The sequence below is a fragment of the Pteropus medius genome, unplaced genomic scaffold (assembly GCF_902729225.1).
Source record: "Pteropus medius unplaced genomic scaffold, Ma_sr-lr_union100, whole genome shotgun sequence".
Lineage (NCBI taxonomy): Eukaryota > Metazoa > Chordata > Mammalia > Chiroptera > Pteropodidae > Pteropus > Pteropus medius.
In genome coordinates this window covers 406,402-420,914 of record NW_024352839.1, presented here as the reverse complement: position 1 = coordinate 420,914, position 14,513 = coordinate 406,402, and the positions used below count along the sequence as shown (strand labels likewise).

At 36.3% G+C, this 14,513-nt stretch overlaps 1 protein-coding gene across 2 annotated transcripts; it reads left to right on the top strand.

Moving 5' to 3' along the window:
* Positions 1–5,675: 5,675 nt before the first annotated feature.
* LOC120592428 (anaphase-promoting complex subunit 10-like) lies at positions 5,676–10,907 on the top strand. 2 transcript variants are annotated; one of them, XM_039850076.1, is made up of 2 exons: positions 5,676–6,348; positions 10,893–10,907. In XM_039850076.1, exon 1 carries the CDS (start codon positions 5,689–5,691, stop codon positions 6,052–6,054), a length of 366 nt encoding a protein of 121 aa, XP_039706010.1. In that variant the 5' UTR covers positions 5,676–5,688; the 3' UTR covers positions 6,055–6,348; positions 10,893–10,907. The 2 variants fall into 2 exon arrangements, with proteins under 2 accessions (XP_039706010.1, XP_039706011.1); XM_039850077.1 differs by lacking the exon at positions 10,893–10,907 and having other exon boundaries at positions 5,676–6,012; positions 6,129–6,362.
* Positions 10,908–14,513: the final 3,606 nt, after the last annotated feature.

The window sequence follows — 14,513 nt, the reverse complement described above, 5'->3', positions numbered from 1 at the left end:
GGCATCCGAATAGGAAACGAAGAAGTCAAACTCTCGCTATTTGCGGGTGAGATGATTCTCCATAGAGAAAACCCTGAAGACTCCACAAGAACACTACTAGAAACAATAAGCAAGTACAGTAAAGTTTCTGGATACAAAATCGATGTTCAAAAATCCATAGCATTCCATAGGAATGTTATCCTCTAACAACAAAGTGTCAGAAAAAGAAGTGGAAAAAATAATTCCTTTTGCAATTGCAACAAAAAGAATAAAATACCTAGGAATAAATTTAACAAAACACGAGAAGGACCTATATAATAAAAACTACGAGACTCTATTAAAAGAAATGGAAGAAGATACAAATAAATGGAAAGATATTTTGTGTTCTTGGACTGGAAGAATCAACATAGTTAAAATGACCATATTAGCTAAAGTATTATACAGATTTAATGCAATCCCCATCAAAATCCCATTGGCATTTTTTAAAGAAATAGAACAAAAAATCATCAGATTTGTATGGAAGCACAAAAGACCCCAAATTGCCAAAGCCATTCTGAGAAAAAAGAACGAGCCTGGAGGCATCACTCTGCCCAACTTCAAATTATATTACAACATGACAGTAATCAAAATGGCATGATATTGGCAGCAAAACAGACACACAGACCAGTGGAACAGAATCAAGAGTCCAGAAGTAAACCCATATTTATATGGGCAAATAATTTTTGACAAAAAAGTCAAAAACATATAGTGAGGAAAAAAAAAAGCCTCTTCTATAAATGGTGCTGGGAAAACTGGAAAGCCACTTGCAAAAGAATGAAACTAGACTGTTGTCTATCACCACACACCAAAATTAACTCAAAATGGATTAAGGACCTGAATATGAGACCTGAAACAATAAAATGCATAGAAGAAAACATAGGAACGAAACTTATGGACCTTGGACTTAAAGAGGATTTTATGAATTTGACCTCAAAGGCAAGTGAAGTAAAAGCAAAAATAAATAAATGGCACTGTATCAAACTAAAAAGCTTCTGCTCAGCAAAAGCAAGTGTCAACAAGATAAAGAGACAACCATCTCAATGGGAAAATATATTTGCAAGCAACGCCTCTGATAAAGGCCTAATATCCAAAATATACAAAGAAATCATACAACTCAATAACGACAGCAACAACAACAACGAAACAAATGATCCAATCCAAAAATGTGCAGAAGATCTGAACAGACACTTCTCCCCAGAGGACATACAAATGGCCAACAAACATATGAAAAGATGTTCAACATTGTTAGCTATTAGAGAAATGCAGATCAAAACTACAATGAGATATCATCTCACACCTGTTAGAATGGCTATAATCAACAGGAAAAGTAATATCAAATGCTGGAGAGGATGCGGAGAAAAAGGAACCCTCATACACTGCTGGTGGAAGTGCAAAATGGTACAGCCACTATGGAAAACAGTATGGAGATTCCTCAAAAAACTAAGAATTGATTTACCATATGATCCAGCAATCCCTCTACTGCGTATTTACCCCAAAGAGTTGAAAATCTACATACGAAAAGATATTCGCACACTGATGTTCATAGCAGCATTATTCACAGTGGCCAGGACATGGAAGCAACCAAAGTGTCCTACAATAGATGATTGGTTAAAGAAGCTGTGGTACATATATACAATGGAATATTACTCAGCCATGAGAAGAGGTGAAATACAGCCATTTACGACAACATGGATGGAACTTGAGATAATCATGCTAAGCGAAATAAGCCAGACAGAAATTGTTAAAAATCACATGATATCACTTATCTGTGGGATATAAACCTAAAAGCAACAAAGGAACAGGACAAACAAACATAGACTCATGGACATAGACTATAGGATAGTGGTTAGCAGAGGGGTGGGGGTGGAGGAGGAGGGGAGAAGTAGATGGGGTAAAGAGGATCAAATATAGGGGGATAAGGGGAGGGTGAAGTGGGTAAAGGGGATCAAATATATGGTAGCTGAAGGAAACTGGAATTTGGGTGGTAAACACACAATAGAATATACAGATGTTAAATTATAATGTACATCTGAAAATTATATAATCGTATTAACCAATGTTACCCCGATAAACTTAATTAAAAAAAATAAAAGTAAAAATAAAAAAGAAAGTAAAAAAAAATAAAGTAAATAAAGAAAGGTAGAATAGCTTACTGAAGACTCAGTTACAGTGTCACCTGGGAGTCAACCACCTGAAAAAATAGAGTTCTGTTTTTACAGGATTCAGTATATGCTTTGACTCAAAACCATCACATGGTGCTGTCTCTTCCAGAACGCATGGGTCTGGGAAACAAAGAGTGGAAGTGGATGTGGCTCCTCTCACTATTCTACCTAATAACTCACTTGCAGAACTTTTCCTTACTGTCTTGGAAATTTTGAGCTTTGCTAATTTGAAGATCTTTATCCCCAGAGAGAATGCATCTACTGGGGATATAGCAATGGAGCCATTGATTTGGAAGATAAGATTACCATCTGGACATTTTAGGCCCATTATATCACTGAATCAACAGGCAAGAAATAAAACACTGGGGGTGGGGATAATCTGCTGCAGTCATGGATCCCAATTGCCAAAATGAAGTTGGGCTGCTTCTACACAATAGAGGTAAGAAGACTATGTGTGGATCCCAGGGGATTCTCTGGGGTCATTTCTTAGTACTTCAATGCCCAAAAATAATGGTTAATGGAAAATTACAGCAACCCAAGAAGGCAGCATGATTGAGAGTCAGGATTTTGGGAATGAAGGTTGAGTTCGTGTATTGTAGGCCTAAAATTTCATGTGCTGTTGACTTAATATCTTTGGGCTTCACAAGGCTTAAAGGCCTAAAGTTTTTGAGTTCCCTGCTTTCAAACAGATATGCCTCCCAATCCAGAGGAGAAGGCTCCCCACCTAATTAATTTCCCTATCAGCCAGACCACCTGAACCACCCAATCCTCAACTTAATGGATTTCACTTCTCTGCCAGTAAAATTATTTAAACAAGCCAATGACATCCTCCCATAGGAACTAGGGGGCACCTCACCCTCTGTTTACTATAAAACCTGCCTCCCATAGTTACTGCTTGTTCACTCTATTCCTAAGTGTAACCCCATTGGACACTGCACGGCATTCTAGGTCCTCCTCTGGGGCTAAGAGTATGTTTAATTAATGAACTTCTGTTTGATTTCATCTGTTTAGTGTTGGGTGTCCTGTTTTTAGCCATCTTGTATTATTTAGGGTGAAGGAGCCCTCCCTTACCAATGCAGTGAGTAGGAGGCAATCAAAACAAACAGATCAGCAGGTAAAGAAGAATCTAGAGGGTCTGAGGTTATGGCTGAGGGTGGAAATAAAGAATGGGTTGTGAAAAAAGGAAGCCATAGATGTCAGTTATGACCCATTACAAAATTGAGAGTTATAGTGGCGTTACATATTTTCTATTTGCTTATGATATGTTTATTTGTATATACTATTTTTTTTCTTTTTTTGTGCATTTTTATTTTATGTGTGAGTTCTCGGAAGTTAGTTTACATTTTGGCCTTTTACCAGTATTCAGTCAGACTGTGACTGAATTTGAGGAATAATTAATACAGCCACTGATGAATACAATGACTCTTGGATCTGCATATCTCTTCATTTGGGGGAAATGGTGAAAAACTTCCTCATTTGTAAGAATAACTGTATCTTTTTAGGTAGAAAGATAAAGAAAATGGATATGAGCCCATTTAAAAATATTTTTCTTTTGCCAGCTGGCATGATGTTAAGTTTTATCAATAGAGGTTGATGAAGAGACATTGCAGAATGAAAAAAGCTTTTGCGTCATGGTCCTGGTGTCTTAGATTACCAGGTTCCTACAGTGTGTTTGGCTTCCCCAATACCAAGTTCCTGAAGAATGGGCAGTTCCTCTAGCACCAGGCTCCTACAACATTCTTGGATTCTCAAGAACCAGGGTTCAGCAACGCATGGCAGCCAGCAGTACCCAGTGGCCAACAGCTTCCTTCAGTATCTTTTTTGGGTAGTTTTGTAGCAGAATGCCTCAGAATACTTCCCCTTGAACAGTTTTTCTTGGCACACTAGAGGTGGATTTCCAAAGGGCAAGATTCTAAAGGGTAGGTTTCCAGCAAGATCCACTAGTACAGCACCACAGTGACTTCTCTTTCAGCGAGCCATAGACATGCCCTCTCTGACAAGACTGGATCTCAGTCCTGGGAGGGCTTTTTCATGGGATCCTCTATCATCCCTAGTGGAGCTGTGGAACTTGGATGGCCCCACAGAGTTGCCTAAATTGGGACAATGGGGCTGGAACCTCTAGCATCAACCAGTCATGGAATATAAGCTGCTCCTGGGAAGGGATATTACATGGAAATCTTTCTTCAGCTGAAAGCATGCACTGGGAAGAACTCAGCTTCAAAGCATCACTAGCCAATGCTCTAATCAAATGAAGGATTGAATGCCTTGGTTTTGAAACAGTGATCCAAACAGCATATCACATCATCCTACAGACATATCAATAGGTGGTTGTGTTGTATGTCCATGTATCTTTAATTTTTTTATAAGAATATAATTACAGAAAATATATTGGGACATCATTTTCATTGAGTTTTATACATTTGATAAAAACATATTTTAAATAATCTTTATTGTAAAGTCTTGCATTTATTTTTCATAATGCAGCTCAAGAAAGTCTGCTGAATCAACATTTTTTTCTCAATATTCCCATTAGTTATGCTTCCAGATTTAGCAGTTGAACTTGAATACATCTCTTTAGTTCATCAATCTTTTTTCCTCTAATAATGAAACCATCCATTGTAAGGACAATTCGTATTAGTTCAAATATGATGTAGAGTTTGATTTTTTAAAAGTCTCATTTGATAATGTCTTTTATAAAAATGCACTGAAAGTCTACAATGAAAATATGTTGAAAATTTGTGTTGTCAACAGCAGATTAAATTCTCTTGCATTTCACTTCATAAGTAAGTACGAGTGCCAATATGAAAGTAAAATCAGAACTTTGCCTAAAGGGGTGAACTTTTCTGCAAATTTCCCAAACCTTATTACTAGTCACCACTATTTCCTTCCCTTCCTTCTTATACCCAGGAAGAGTTGTGAAACTTGTGGTCAAAAATAAAGTGTAGATAAGAATAAAGTGCAGTGCAAAGAGCATCCAATAGTGAAAAGAATAGTCTTTTAAACAAATAGTGTTAGGACTATTGAATATCCACATGCAAACAAATTAAGTTGGATCCTCCCTCACATCAATACCAAAATTAACTCGAAATAGAGCTGAAACTATGCAACTTAGAAGAAAACATAGGAGGAAATCTTTGTGATCTTGGATTAGGCTATGGTTTCTTAGATATGACACCAAAAGCACAAACAACAACAAAACATATATTTTGGATTTCATCAAAATATAAACTTGTACATAAAAGGACACTATACAGAAAGTGAAAGGACAACCCACAGAATGGAAGAAAACACGTCAAATCATATGTTGGATAAGGGCCTAGTATACAGAATATATAAAGAACTCTTACAACTCAAAATAAAAGATAGTAAAAAGGCACATAAGGAAATTAAAAATGGGCAGAGAAAGCCAGACTATCCTAAGAAGCTAAGTGGGAGTGGCGTGGAGCTGCAGGGAATCCTAAAACCCTGAGCTGTAAGCAAGCTAGGTCAGCAAGCTAATATTTTTAAAATGACCTCACCAAACAAGACACCTCCTGGTGCTGACCCTAAGCAGTTGGAAAGGACTGGAATAGCACAGGAAACTGGGTCACAAGCTGTTTGGTCACTCTCATCTTGCAAACCAGAATTTGGAGTAGATCAATTACAAGATGGCAATCTAGAAACTTACTGGCAATCAGTTGGCTCCCAACCTTATTTAGTGAACATCCAATTCAGAAGAAAAACAACTGTGAAGACATTATGTATTTATGCAGATTACAAATCTGATGAAAGTTATACTCCAAGCAAGATCTCAGTCAGAATAGGAAATAATTTCCACAACCTTCGAGAAATTTGGCAAGACATTACAGGGCCAGCGAGCACCCAGAGCAGCTAGAGCGGCCCCATCAAACCCCTTCCCTGGGAACCACACAGTCTCTCAGCATCAACCCGCCATGGCTTTGAACCGCGTCTCAACTTGAATTGGTGGAACCAAATGGCTGGAGTCACGTTCCCTTAACTGATAATCATAAGAAGCCAACTTACACATTCATGATACAGACTGCTGTTCTAGCCAATCACCAAAATGGAAGAGACACCCACATGAGACAAATTAAAATATATACACTAGTGGAAGAGAGCTCCATTGGTAAATTTTCTAGATGTACAAATATTGATTTCATGATGTATTGTTCAATAAGGTGACTTGAAAACAGAACAGAAGTTCATTAAACACATCTTGGTTTTCTCTTGTCAGTAAATATATATAGTATCTTTATTGAAAAAGCATCAGTTAATTTATAATTTTTGTATTCATTGAAAAATATCTTATTGTAGAATTAATAAAATTGAGTCATACTATCTTTCTTTTCCTTAACATATAATAAAGCTTACATATTTTGTATTACTAAAAAAAGGCAGAGAATTTGAATAGATATTTCTCCAAAGACTAAAAATATTTAATTAAAAATTAAATTAAAAATATTAATTTATGAAAATCTAGTTCTAATTAATACCAAATTAACTTCTGTAGCATACACAAACTTTGCTCCTATATAGCTCCACCCCTTACGCTGCTATTGTCACAAATTATACCTTTATATAGTCCTCCTATCAAATAGATTTGTAATTATTGCTTTATACAGTTATCTTTTAAATCAGGTAAAAAAGTTACAAACACAAAATACATTAATACTTTTTAAAAATATTTACTTTTGTAGTTATCTTTACCAATGTTCTTTACTTCTTCACTTGTATTTTAGTTACTGTCTAGTGTTTTTTCATTTTAGCCTGAAGCATTTCTTTTGCTTTTCTCGTAGGCCAGGTCTGCCAGCAATGATCTCTTGGTTTTTGTTTATCTAGAAATATCTTAATTTCTCCTTCAGTCTTGAAGGATATTCTTGGCAGATATAGAATTCTTGGTTGAGTTTTTTCTTTCATCCTACTGCTTTTTTTTTTTTTTTTAAACTTTCATGGTTTCTGAGAAATCAGTTATAAAAAATCTTATTGAGGCTTGCTTGTACATGATGAGATACTTATCTCTTGCTTACAAGATTCTCACTTTGTCTTTGGCTATATATACTAAAGACTTACATGTCTTGCAATTTTGTAATAGCTAATGTTCAAAATGCTGCCAGGATTTTGTAAATTAGGTTTATATTTCTGATAGTGTGTGCTTTTAAGCATTTCTGATGCTCTTTCAAGAGAATGTGTCCTAAAGGCAGGATTTCCACTTTTACTTATATATTTTGAAAAAAGAGTACAAATTTGGTTTTTCCTTGTTTTATTTTGCATTTTGAAAACATATGAAATGTATTTAATTTCATACTATCATTTGTGAGCACATAAATAGGACTTGAGATGTATTTTTCATGTTTGCTACCCAAGGCTATTCCAAAAACAACAGATCATTTTATTATCTTTTAACAATATAATAATTATAAGTATTATTAAATAATATAATGTATATAATATATGATATAACATATTGTAATATGATGCTATAATAATATAATTACTCATTAAGTAATAACTTCCTGAAAATTTGTCCAACCAAATACCCTTCAGCCTTGGCCATTGTATCAGTTTTCTATTGCTACTGTTAACAAATTACCAGAACAGTGACTTGAAACAATACAAATTTATTCTCTTACAGTTTTGGAGATAAAAATCCAAAATCAGTTTTATTGGGCTAAAGTCAAAATGTTGGCAGGACTACTTCCTTCTGGAGGCTCCAAGGAAGGGAATAATCTATTTCCTTATCCTTTCCAGCTTCCAGAGGCCTCCTGCATTCCTTGGCTTGTGACTCCTTGAACTGCTCCCATCTCTTGCTTCCATTGTCACATCTCCTAATACTTACTCTGATTTTCTGCCTCCTTCTTATAAAAACCCTTGTGAACACATTGGGTCTACCTGGATAATCCAGGATAATCATTCCATCTCAAGACCCTTAATTAAAATCTCTTTGCTATATGAGATCCTAGGGATTAAGATGTGGGAAGCCATTATTCAGCTGACCACAGACAGTTATTTTGCTATGGTGCTCTCTATAACCTTCACTGAGCATGAATGAAATCAGGTCTGGCACAGGGACTGACCATAGCAAGCACTTAAGTAGTTTTAAAAGACTTGAGGACTATTTTGGCTTTTAAGCAACTTTAGTTTTTGTTTTTCCCATGTCTGTTAAAATGTGGCTTTTTCTTTCTGCCTGTCTGAAGTATCTTATTGGGCTAATAACCCTTATGTGCTTTCAGATGCTAGTTCTGCTGCTTGCTTGCTTCAGCCATCCAAATCTGTTTCTTCATTTGTAAAATGGAGCTGTTACTACATCCCCAGGCAATGTGTATGAGAGAGAGAAAAAAGGATGATCCCCACCAGATATGGTATAAGGGGAAAGGGATGCAGGTCTGTGTGGGTATAGACAGGTGTCAGAGAGTGAAGACTGATACCCCAGATTTGCAGGAAGGGTGCACATAGTCAGGTGAGTCTGGGACCCTCTTCTTTGTCCTTTCCCAGCTGTCTCAAGATCCTGACCATCCTTAGGAGGGAGTCTGAACCCTCTGGATTTCAATGGCTCTACACTCAGTTAGAGCCCATGCATCTTCCCTGATGGTGAATGTGTTTGTTTACCATGGCTCAGGACTCTGGGCACCTAATGGAGGATGAAGAACTGTGTAGGAAAATCTTCTGTCTTTCCTGGTACTTTTCGCCTCTCTCCCAGACTTTTTTCTTCAGATTATTATTTTAGTAAAGCCAATTAAGCCAGTGATGTTTTTAAACTGCCAGAACCACTTTTATTTCAATTAAAGTAGGAAAATGACCAAGTAAATTGATGACCTTAACACTATCTTAGGAAGTCTACTACTGGATCTTTTGCCAGGTGAAACACATATAAAGTCATGATTAATTTTCACACTGAACATTATCTGAATAATATTTCAACACAGTTTGATGACTAAAAGAGATCTAATGGATCCTTTATTTTTAAAAAGTAATCTATTATGTTTATGAGCACTAAAATAGTTCTTTACCTTGGGTTTCTGAAGCTAGAAGAACAATCATTACCCTATATCTTGATGTTATTTTTGTGGTTGCAAAGCATTCTTTTCTCACATTTCAGATGAGATCACAGAGTGACCTTGTCCCTCCCTCATTTCATCACATCACAGGAAATAATGTATTGTGAGGATGGACTGCAAGTGGCTTAGGTAGTTCCAGCAGGAGGGCTAAGAGATGGAGCTAGTGACTTCAGCAGGGTATGAATCCAAAATTGGGGGGAAGGGAAGTGGGCTGAGTGCTGGGTTAGGGAGCTCGGCCTCTATTTATTGCTTATGTTGGGTTTTAGAACCAGCTCTCTGATGACAAATAAGAGATGATGAGGGATGAATTAAGGTAATATTAAAAATTATAACAATGATAAAGAATATTTATTACACAAATACTAGCAAGTTAATAACAAATACAAATGAGTCATTTATAAATCAAGTATTAATGAATACAACTATTAAATAATTTGGTAATGGGAATAGTAATAACTGTAACTGCAACCTCCCCTCCCATTTCTGATCTCCTTCACCTGGCCTTTTTTTCACTTTAGTGCATACCATATTCCAACACACTACAAAATTTACTCATTATGTTAGTCTCTCTTCCCCTACTGGAATACAACCTCCATGAAGGTGGGCATTTTATGTGTTTTGTTCACTGCTATATCCCCAGTGCCTAGAAGAGTGCCTGGTATACAGTAGGTGCTCAATAAATATTGTTGAACTGAGTTGAAATAATAATCAACTCTTACTACATAATAATCAACTCTTACTATGTTTCAGGCACATTCTAAACAAATTATATTATATATATCCTTGCAACAAAGCTACTGCCCAGATACAAATTATGATATGAGTTCAAGGTCACACAGCAAGCAAAATAGCAGCACTTGGATTTGAACTCAGGAATTCTGGCTAAAGGGCCTATTACTCTAAGTACTTCTCTTATAGTACTCAAGAAAGGAATATGTGTGTTCTAGAAATGTCTTAATGGTAGAATCAAACTAGATTTCAAAATTATCAGGGATAGGGAGGCCAAGGATAATCCCTGAGTGTTTGGCTTGGGGAACTGGGTGGGCAATGAGAGGACAGAGTTAGAAGTACTGCTTAAATGGGACTATGAATAGCTCAGTTTAGATATGCCTACAATTATTTAAGTAACTTTGAATTATTATGTAATAGCAAACATTCTGAGTTTAGGCTATGTGATGGAATCTCTGCTAAGTGCTTTACATTAAGTTTTCATAACTCCATGAGGTACTATTATGACCCCCAAACTAAAGCTTAGGGAGGCTAGGTTATCGTCATCTAGCTAGTGATAAGAGTCTAGACCTGATTCAAAGCTACTATTTTAAAAGTGGAAGATAAGGAGTGATGTCAGAAATATGGCAGAGTGAGAGATGTCTCTAGATCTCTCCCCTTGAAACAACAATAAGCTGAATATCTAAAACAAACAAAAAACCCTCATGCAAACTGCACACCAGCACTACTGAGTGTGGGATCTGCACGTAGGAGCTACCACAGGTCAGAACCCCAGGAATTGGGTGGTAGACTGGGAGAAACAAAGAAGCTGCGTCTCACAGCTGGAGCTCCCTGCAGGAGGAGGGGTTGGAGAGAAGGTGTGGGGGTTTCCCTGAACATCTCTGCCTGGGAGAGCTGTGAGTGCCACATGGCCAGCGGCAGTGCCCAGGCATCAGGGCAGAAAGTAGAGGAGTGGGGACAGCAGAGAAGCGGGGACGGCAGAGAAACAACAGTTCATTATTACCAGCCATGGTTGCAAAATGTGAGGCTGAGTTGCAGCCCCCATACCCCAACCCAGAGGGCCCCTCCCCTCATACCCTCCAAGACTGAATACCCCTGAGCCCCAGGGGAATCTGAACAAATGCTACTGAAACTGTCCCTAACACTGACAGGGACTGAGACAAGGGTAGCGAGTGTGATTGAATATCTATATACATATATAAAAAGGCATTATTAAGACTTTATATAAAACAGGGATCCAAGAGGCTTAGACACCACCTACTGGAAACAAAAAAGAAAAATGCCTTCTTTGCAACAGGCTAAAGAGAGACCTTTATATAATAAATCTTTCTGGGAAAAATGCAGTACACACTTCCATTAATGCCCAGGAGGAGAAATAGTCCATTAAACACTATGAACAACCAGGGTGACAAGGCAGCTCAGAAAGAAAGAGAAAAATCTCCAGAAAATAAGATTACAGACATAGAAATATGCGACTTAAGTGACAACGAATTCAGGATGATACTTCTGAAAAAACTCAGTGAGATCTAAAACAACTCATATCAACAATTTCAAGAATTGAAAAAGTAATTAGATGAGCAGAATGAATTCTTTAGCAAGGAAATTGAAACCCTCAAAAAGAACCAAATAGAACTTCTGGAGATGAAGAACATACTGCAAGAGATGAAAAATGAAACAGCAAGCTTGGGAAAGATTTGACCAAATGGAGGAAAGGGTCAGTGATATCGAAGACAGAAATCTAGAAGTAAATCAGAAGAAGAGAGAAACCAAAGAATGAAAAATAATGAAAGAGAAACACAAGAACTAGCTGATAGCATCAGGAGAGGAAACATGAGAATAATGGGCACTTTTGAAGGGGAGGAAAAGGAGCAGGGATTAGAAAGCATTTTCAGACTCAACAAATAGTTGATGAGAATTTCCCAAATCTAAGGAATGAGCTGGAGCTTGGAATTCAAGAAGACAAAAGAACACCCAATTATCTCAACCCAAAAAGGCCTTCACCAAGACACATTGTATTAAAATTATCAAAAATCAGTCACAAAGAAAGAATTCTCAGGGCAGCCAGAGAAAAGAAGACGGTAACCTAGAAAGGAAAACCCATTAGATTATTGTTGGACTTCTCAGCACAAACCTTACAAGCCAGAAAGGTGTGGAATCGAATATTCAAACTATTAAATGAAAGGAACTACCAGCCAAGAATAATGTATCTAGCAAAGCTCTACTTCAGATATGGAGAAATAAAGACCTTTTCAGACATACATTTTCACAAGTGTAAATCTATCAAACTAAACCAGTTTCTACTTCCACAAGTTGTAACAAAGCGTAGCCGATTTCTCTTCAGGTGTATTGAATTAGTGTTTTCTCGGCTTCTTCAAAAATATTCTCACCTGTTTCATGCAGCTTATTCAGAGAGGCTAATTCTGCAGTCACTTCAAACATTGACTCCTTGAATAAACAGGAACAAATGAACAGTACCCTGACACCTGTTAACTTATTAAGAGCCAAGGAAAACCACTCAAAGTAATTTGCCTTCACTAAATAATTTAAATTGACTATTGATGTTGTATCCAGTGGGCTCAACACTTTAAGCAGCTGTTCTTACCCAAAGGCTAACGTCTTAAAAAGGTTTATTTTTTCTGGATACATTTTTTCAGCTGCTGTAATCAATCAACGTTAAATTTTTTGCACGGCTAGCAAATAAGCCACTTGGACATGTACTTTGGTTGTAGCCTCGTTTCCTTCATGTCTTTTTTTTCTTTTTTGTGAAGAAAATTTACTATTAGCTTCTAATTTTTGTTAACTTTTCTGAATGTATTTTTGCGATTTGGTAATATTGTGATGAGTTCTTGGTCTGGTAATGTCGACATAGACTGTATTATAACACAAATACAGGTTCATTGCATAATAAACATAACGCTTTGCCATCTAATTTGATAACAAAATAATCTACACTTCACAGTACCTTAAAAATGGAATATTCTAGGTCCACTTTGTGTCCATTTGACAGGTATATCCTGGTAATAAAAATAATAAAATGTCCCAGTATAGTGATCTGCGTGGCACTTGAAATGCTGTCAGTAAAAATGTGTTACTGTGATTTGTAGTGTGTAGCAGCAGTGTGAAGTGATAAGTATGCCCCATATGATCTTAGTCGTGAGTACTCCGTTGTAGTGTAAAAGCAACCATAGACAATAGGTAAATAAATGTGGCTATATTCCAATAAAATTTTATTGAGGTACACTCGAATTTGAATTTCACATCATTTATGTGTCATGAAATGTTATTAGTTAAAATATAAAAACCGTGATGAGCTATAGACTGTACAAAAGCAGGCAGTAGGTGCGATTCGGCCAACCCCTGCTGGAGAATATCTATATAAAAAGTAGCCTTTTGAGTTTATTATTTCATTTGAGGGCATCAAAAGGAATTTATATTTTAAAGAGATTGTTATTCATGTTCCTTCTGACTTTGTGTTTAGTTAAATATGAAAATCTTAGCGATTTCAAAGTTTTGAAAGTACAATTTAAAAAAAGAAAAAAGTTAACAAATATATTTGCATTCCTCAGCTTGTCAATATGCTTTATATATTTCTGTTTAATATTATCCTCTCAACTGGAAAGGAAGAAAAGGTAAAAAATTTTAAATGGTATGAGATGACCAAAAATAGGTAACAGGGAAAATTTCAAAACATATTACTTGAAAATAGCAGTACCACATCGATGTACAGTATATATCCATTTTTGTTTAAAAATATGTGGAGGCAGGGGTCTAGATATATTCCCATCCATAGACGATTGACAGGAAACACACCAGCATGCGAACAGTGACTATCTCTGGGTAGGGGGATTATGAAAGATTTTTATTTTCATTTTTTGCTTGCCTATATTTTCTAAGACTTTTCCAATAACATTTAAATAAACTGATACATAAAAAAAATAAAAGTGGAAGATAAGGTATCAGAAGCCCATTTCTGGTTTGGGAGACAAGGCAGATTGTGACTTCATTAAGCAAGCCATTTTAGAAATATAGAGGAAAAAGAGGATTTTGGAGCTATAAGGTAGGGGAAGAGAAATTTAAAATCTGGTTTTAGATACTACACTAGAGATATCTATGGGATATCTGGATGAATTAGTTCAGCAAGCTGTTGCATCATTAATGTTGCTTATGAATCTAACAAAGATATCAAACATTATTTCTAAAATTAAAATGCAAATTCTTTGGAATGACTTGTGAAATTCTATTCAAAGTTTAAGGCATGGTGACTTCCAAGTGTAAAATTTCATCTCTCTATCTAGCTACATATATTTTTTGGTAAAAGGAAGATTTTCCACCTACATCTTCTCTCCATATTCTATCATTGCCTAATTTATTAACTCTGTCATTCTCTAAATATGTGACTGCCTTCTAGGATTAAAGCAGCACATACGATTCTTAATATATCAAGGATTTAGAATTATGGCAAGAATTGTACCAATTCAGGAAATTTTAATACAAACAATAAAAACTCTTCACATTTCACTTGAAATATTTTTGAAGAGAGACCTTTGGG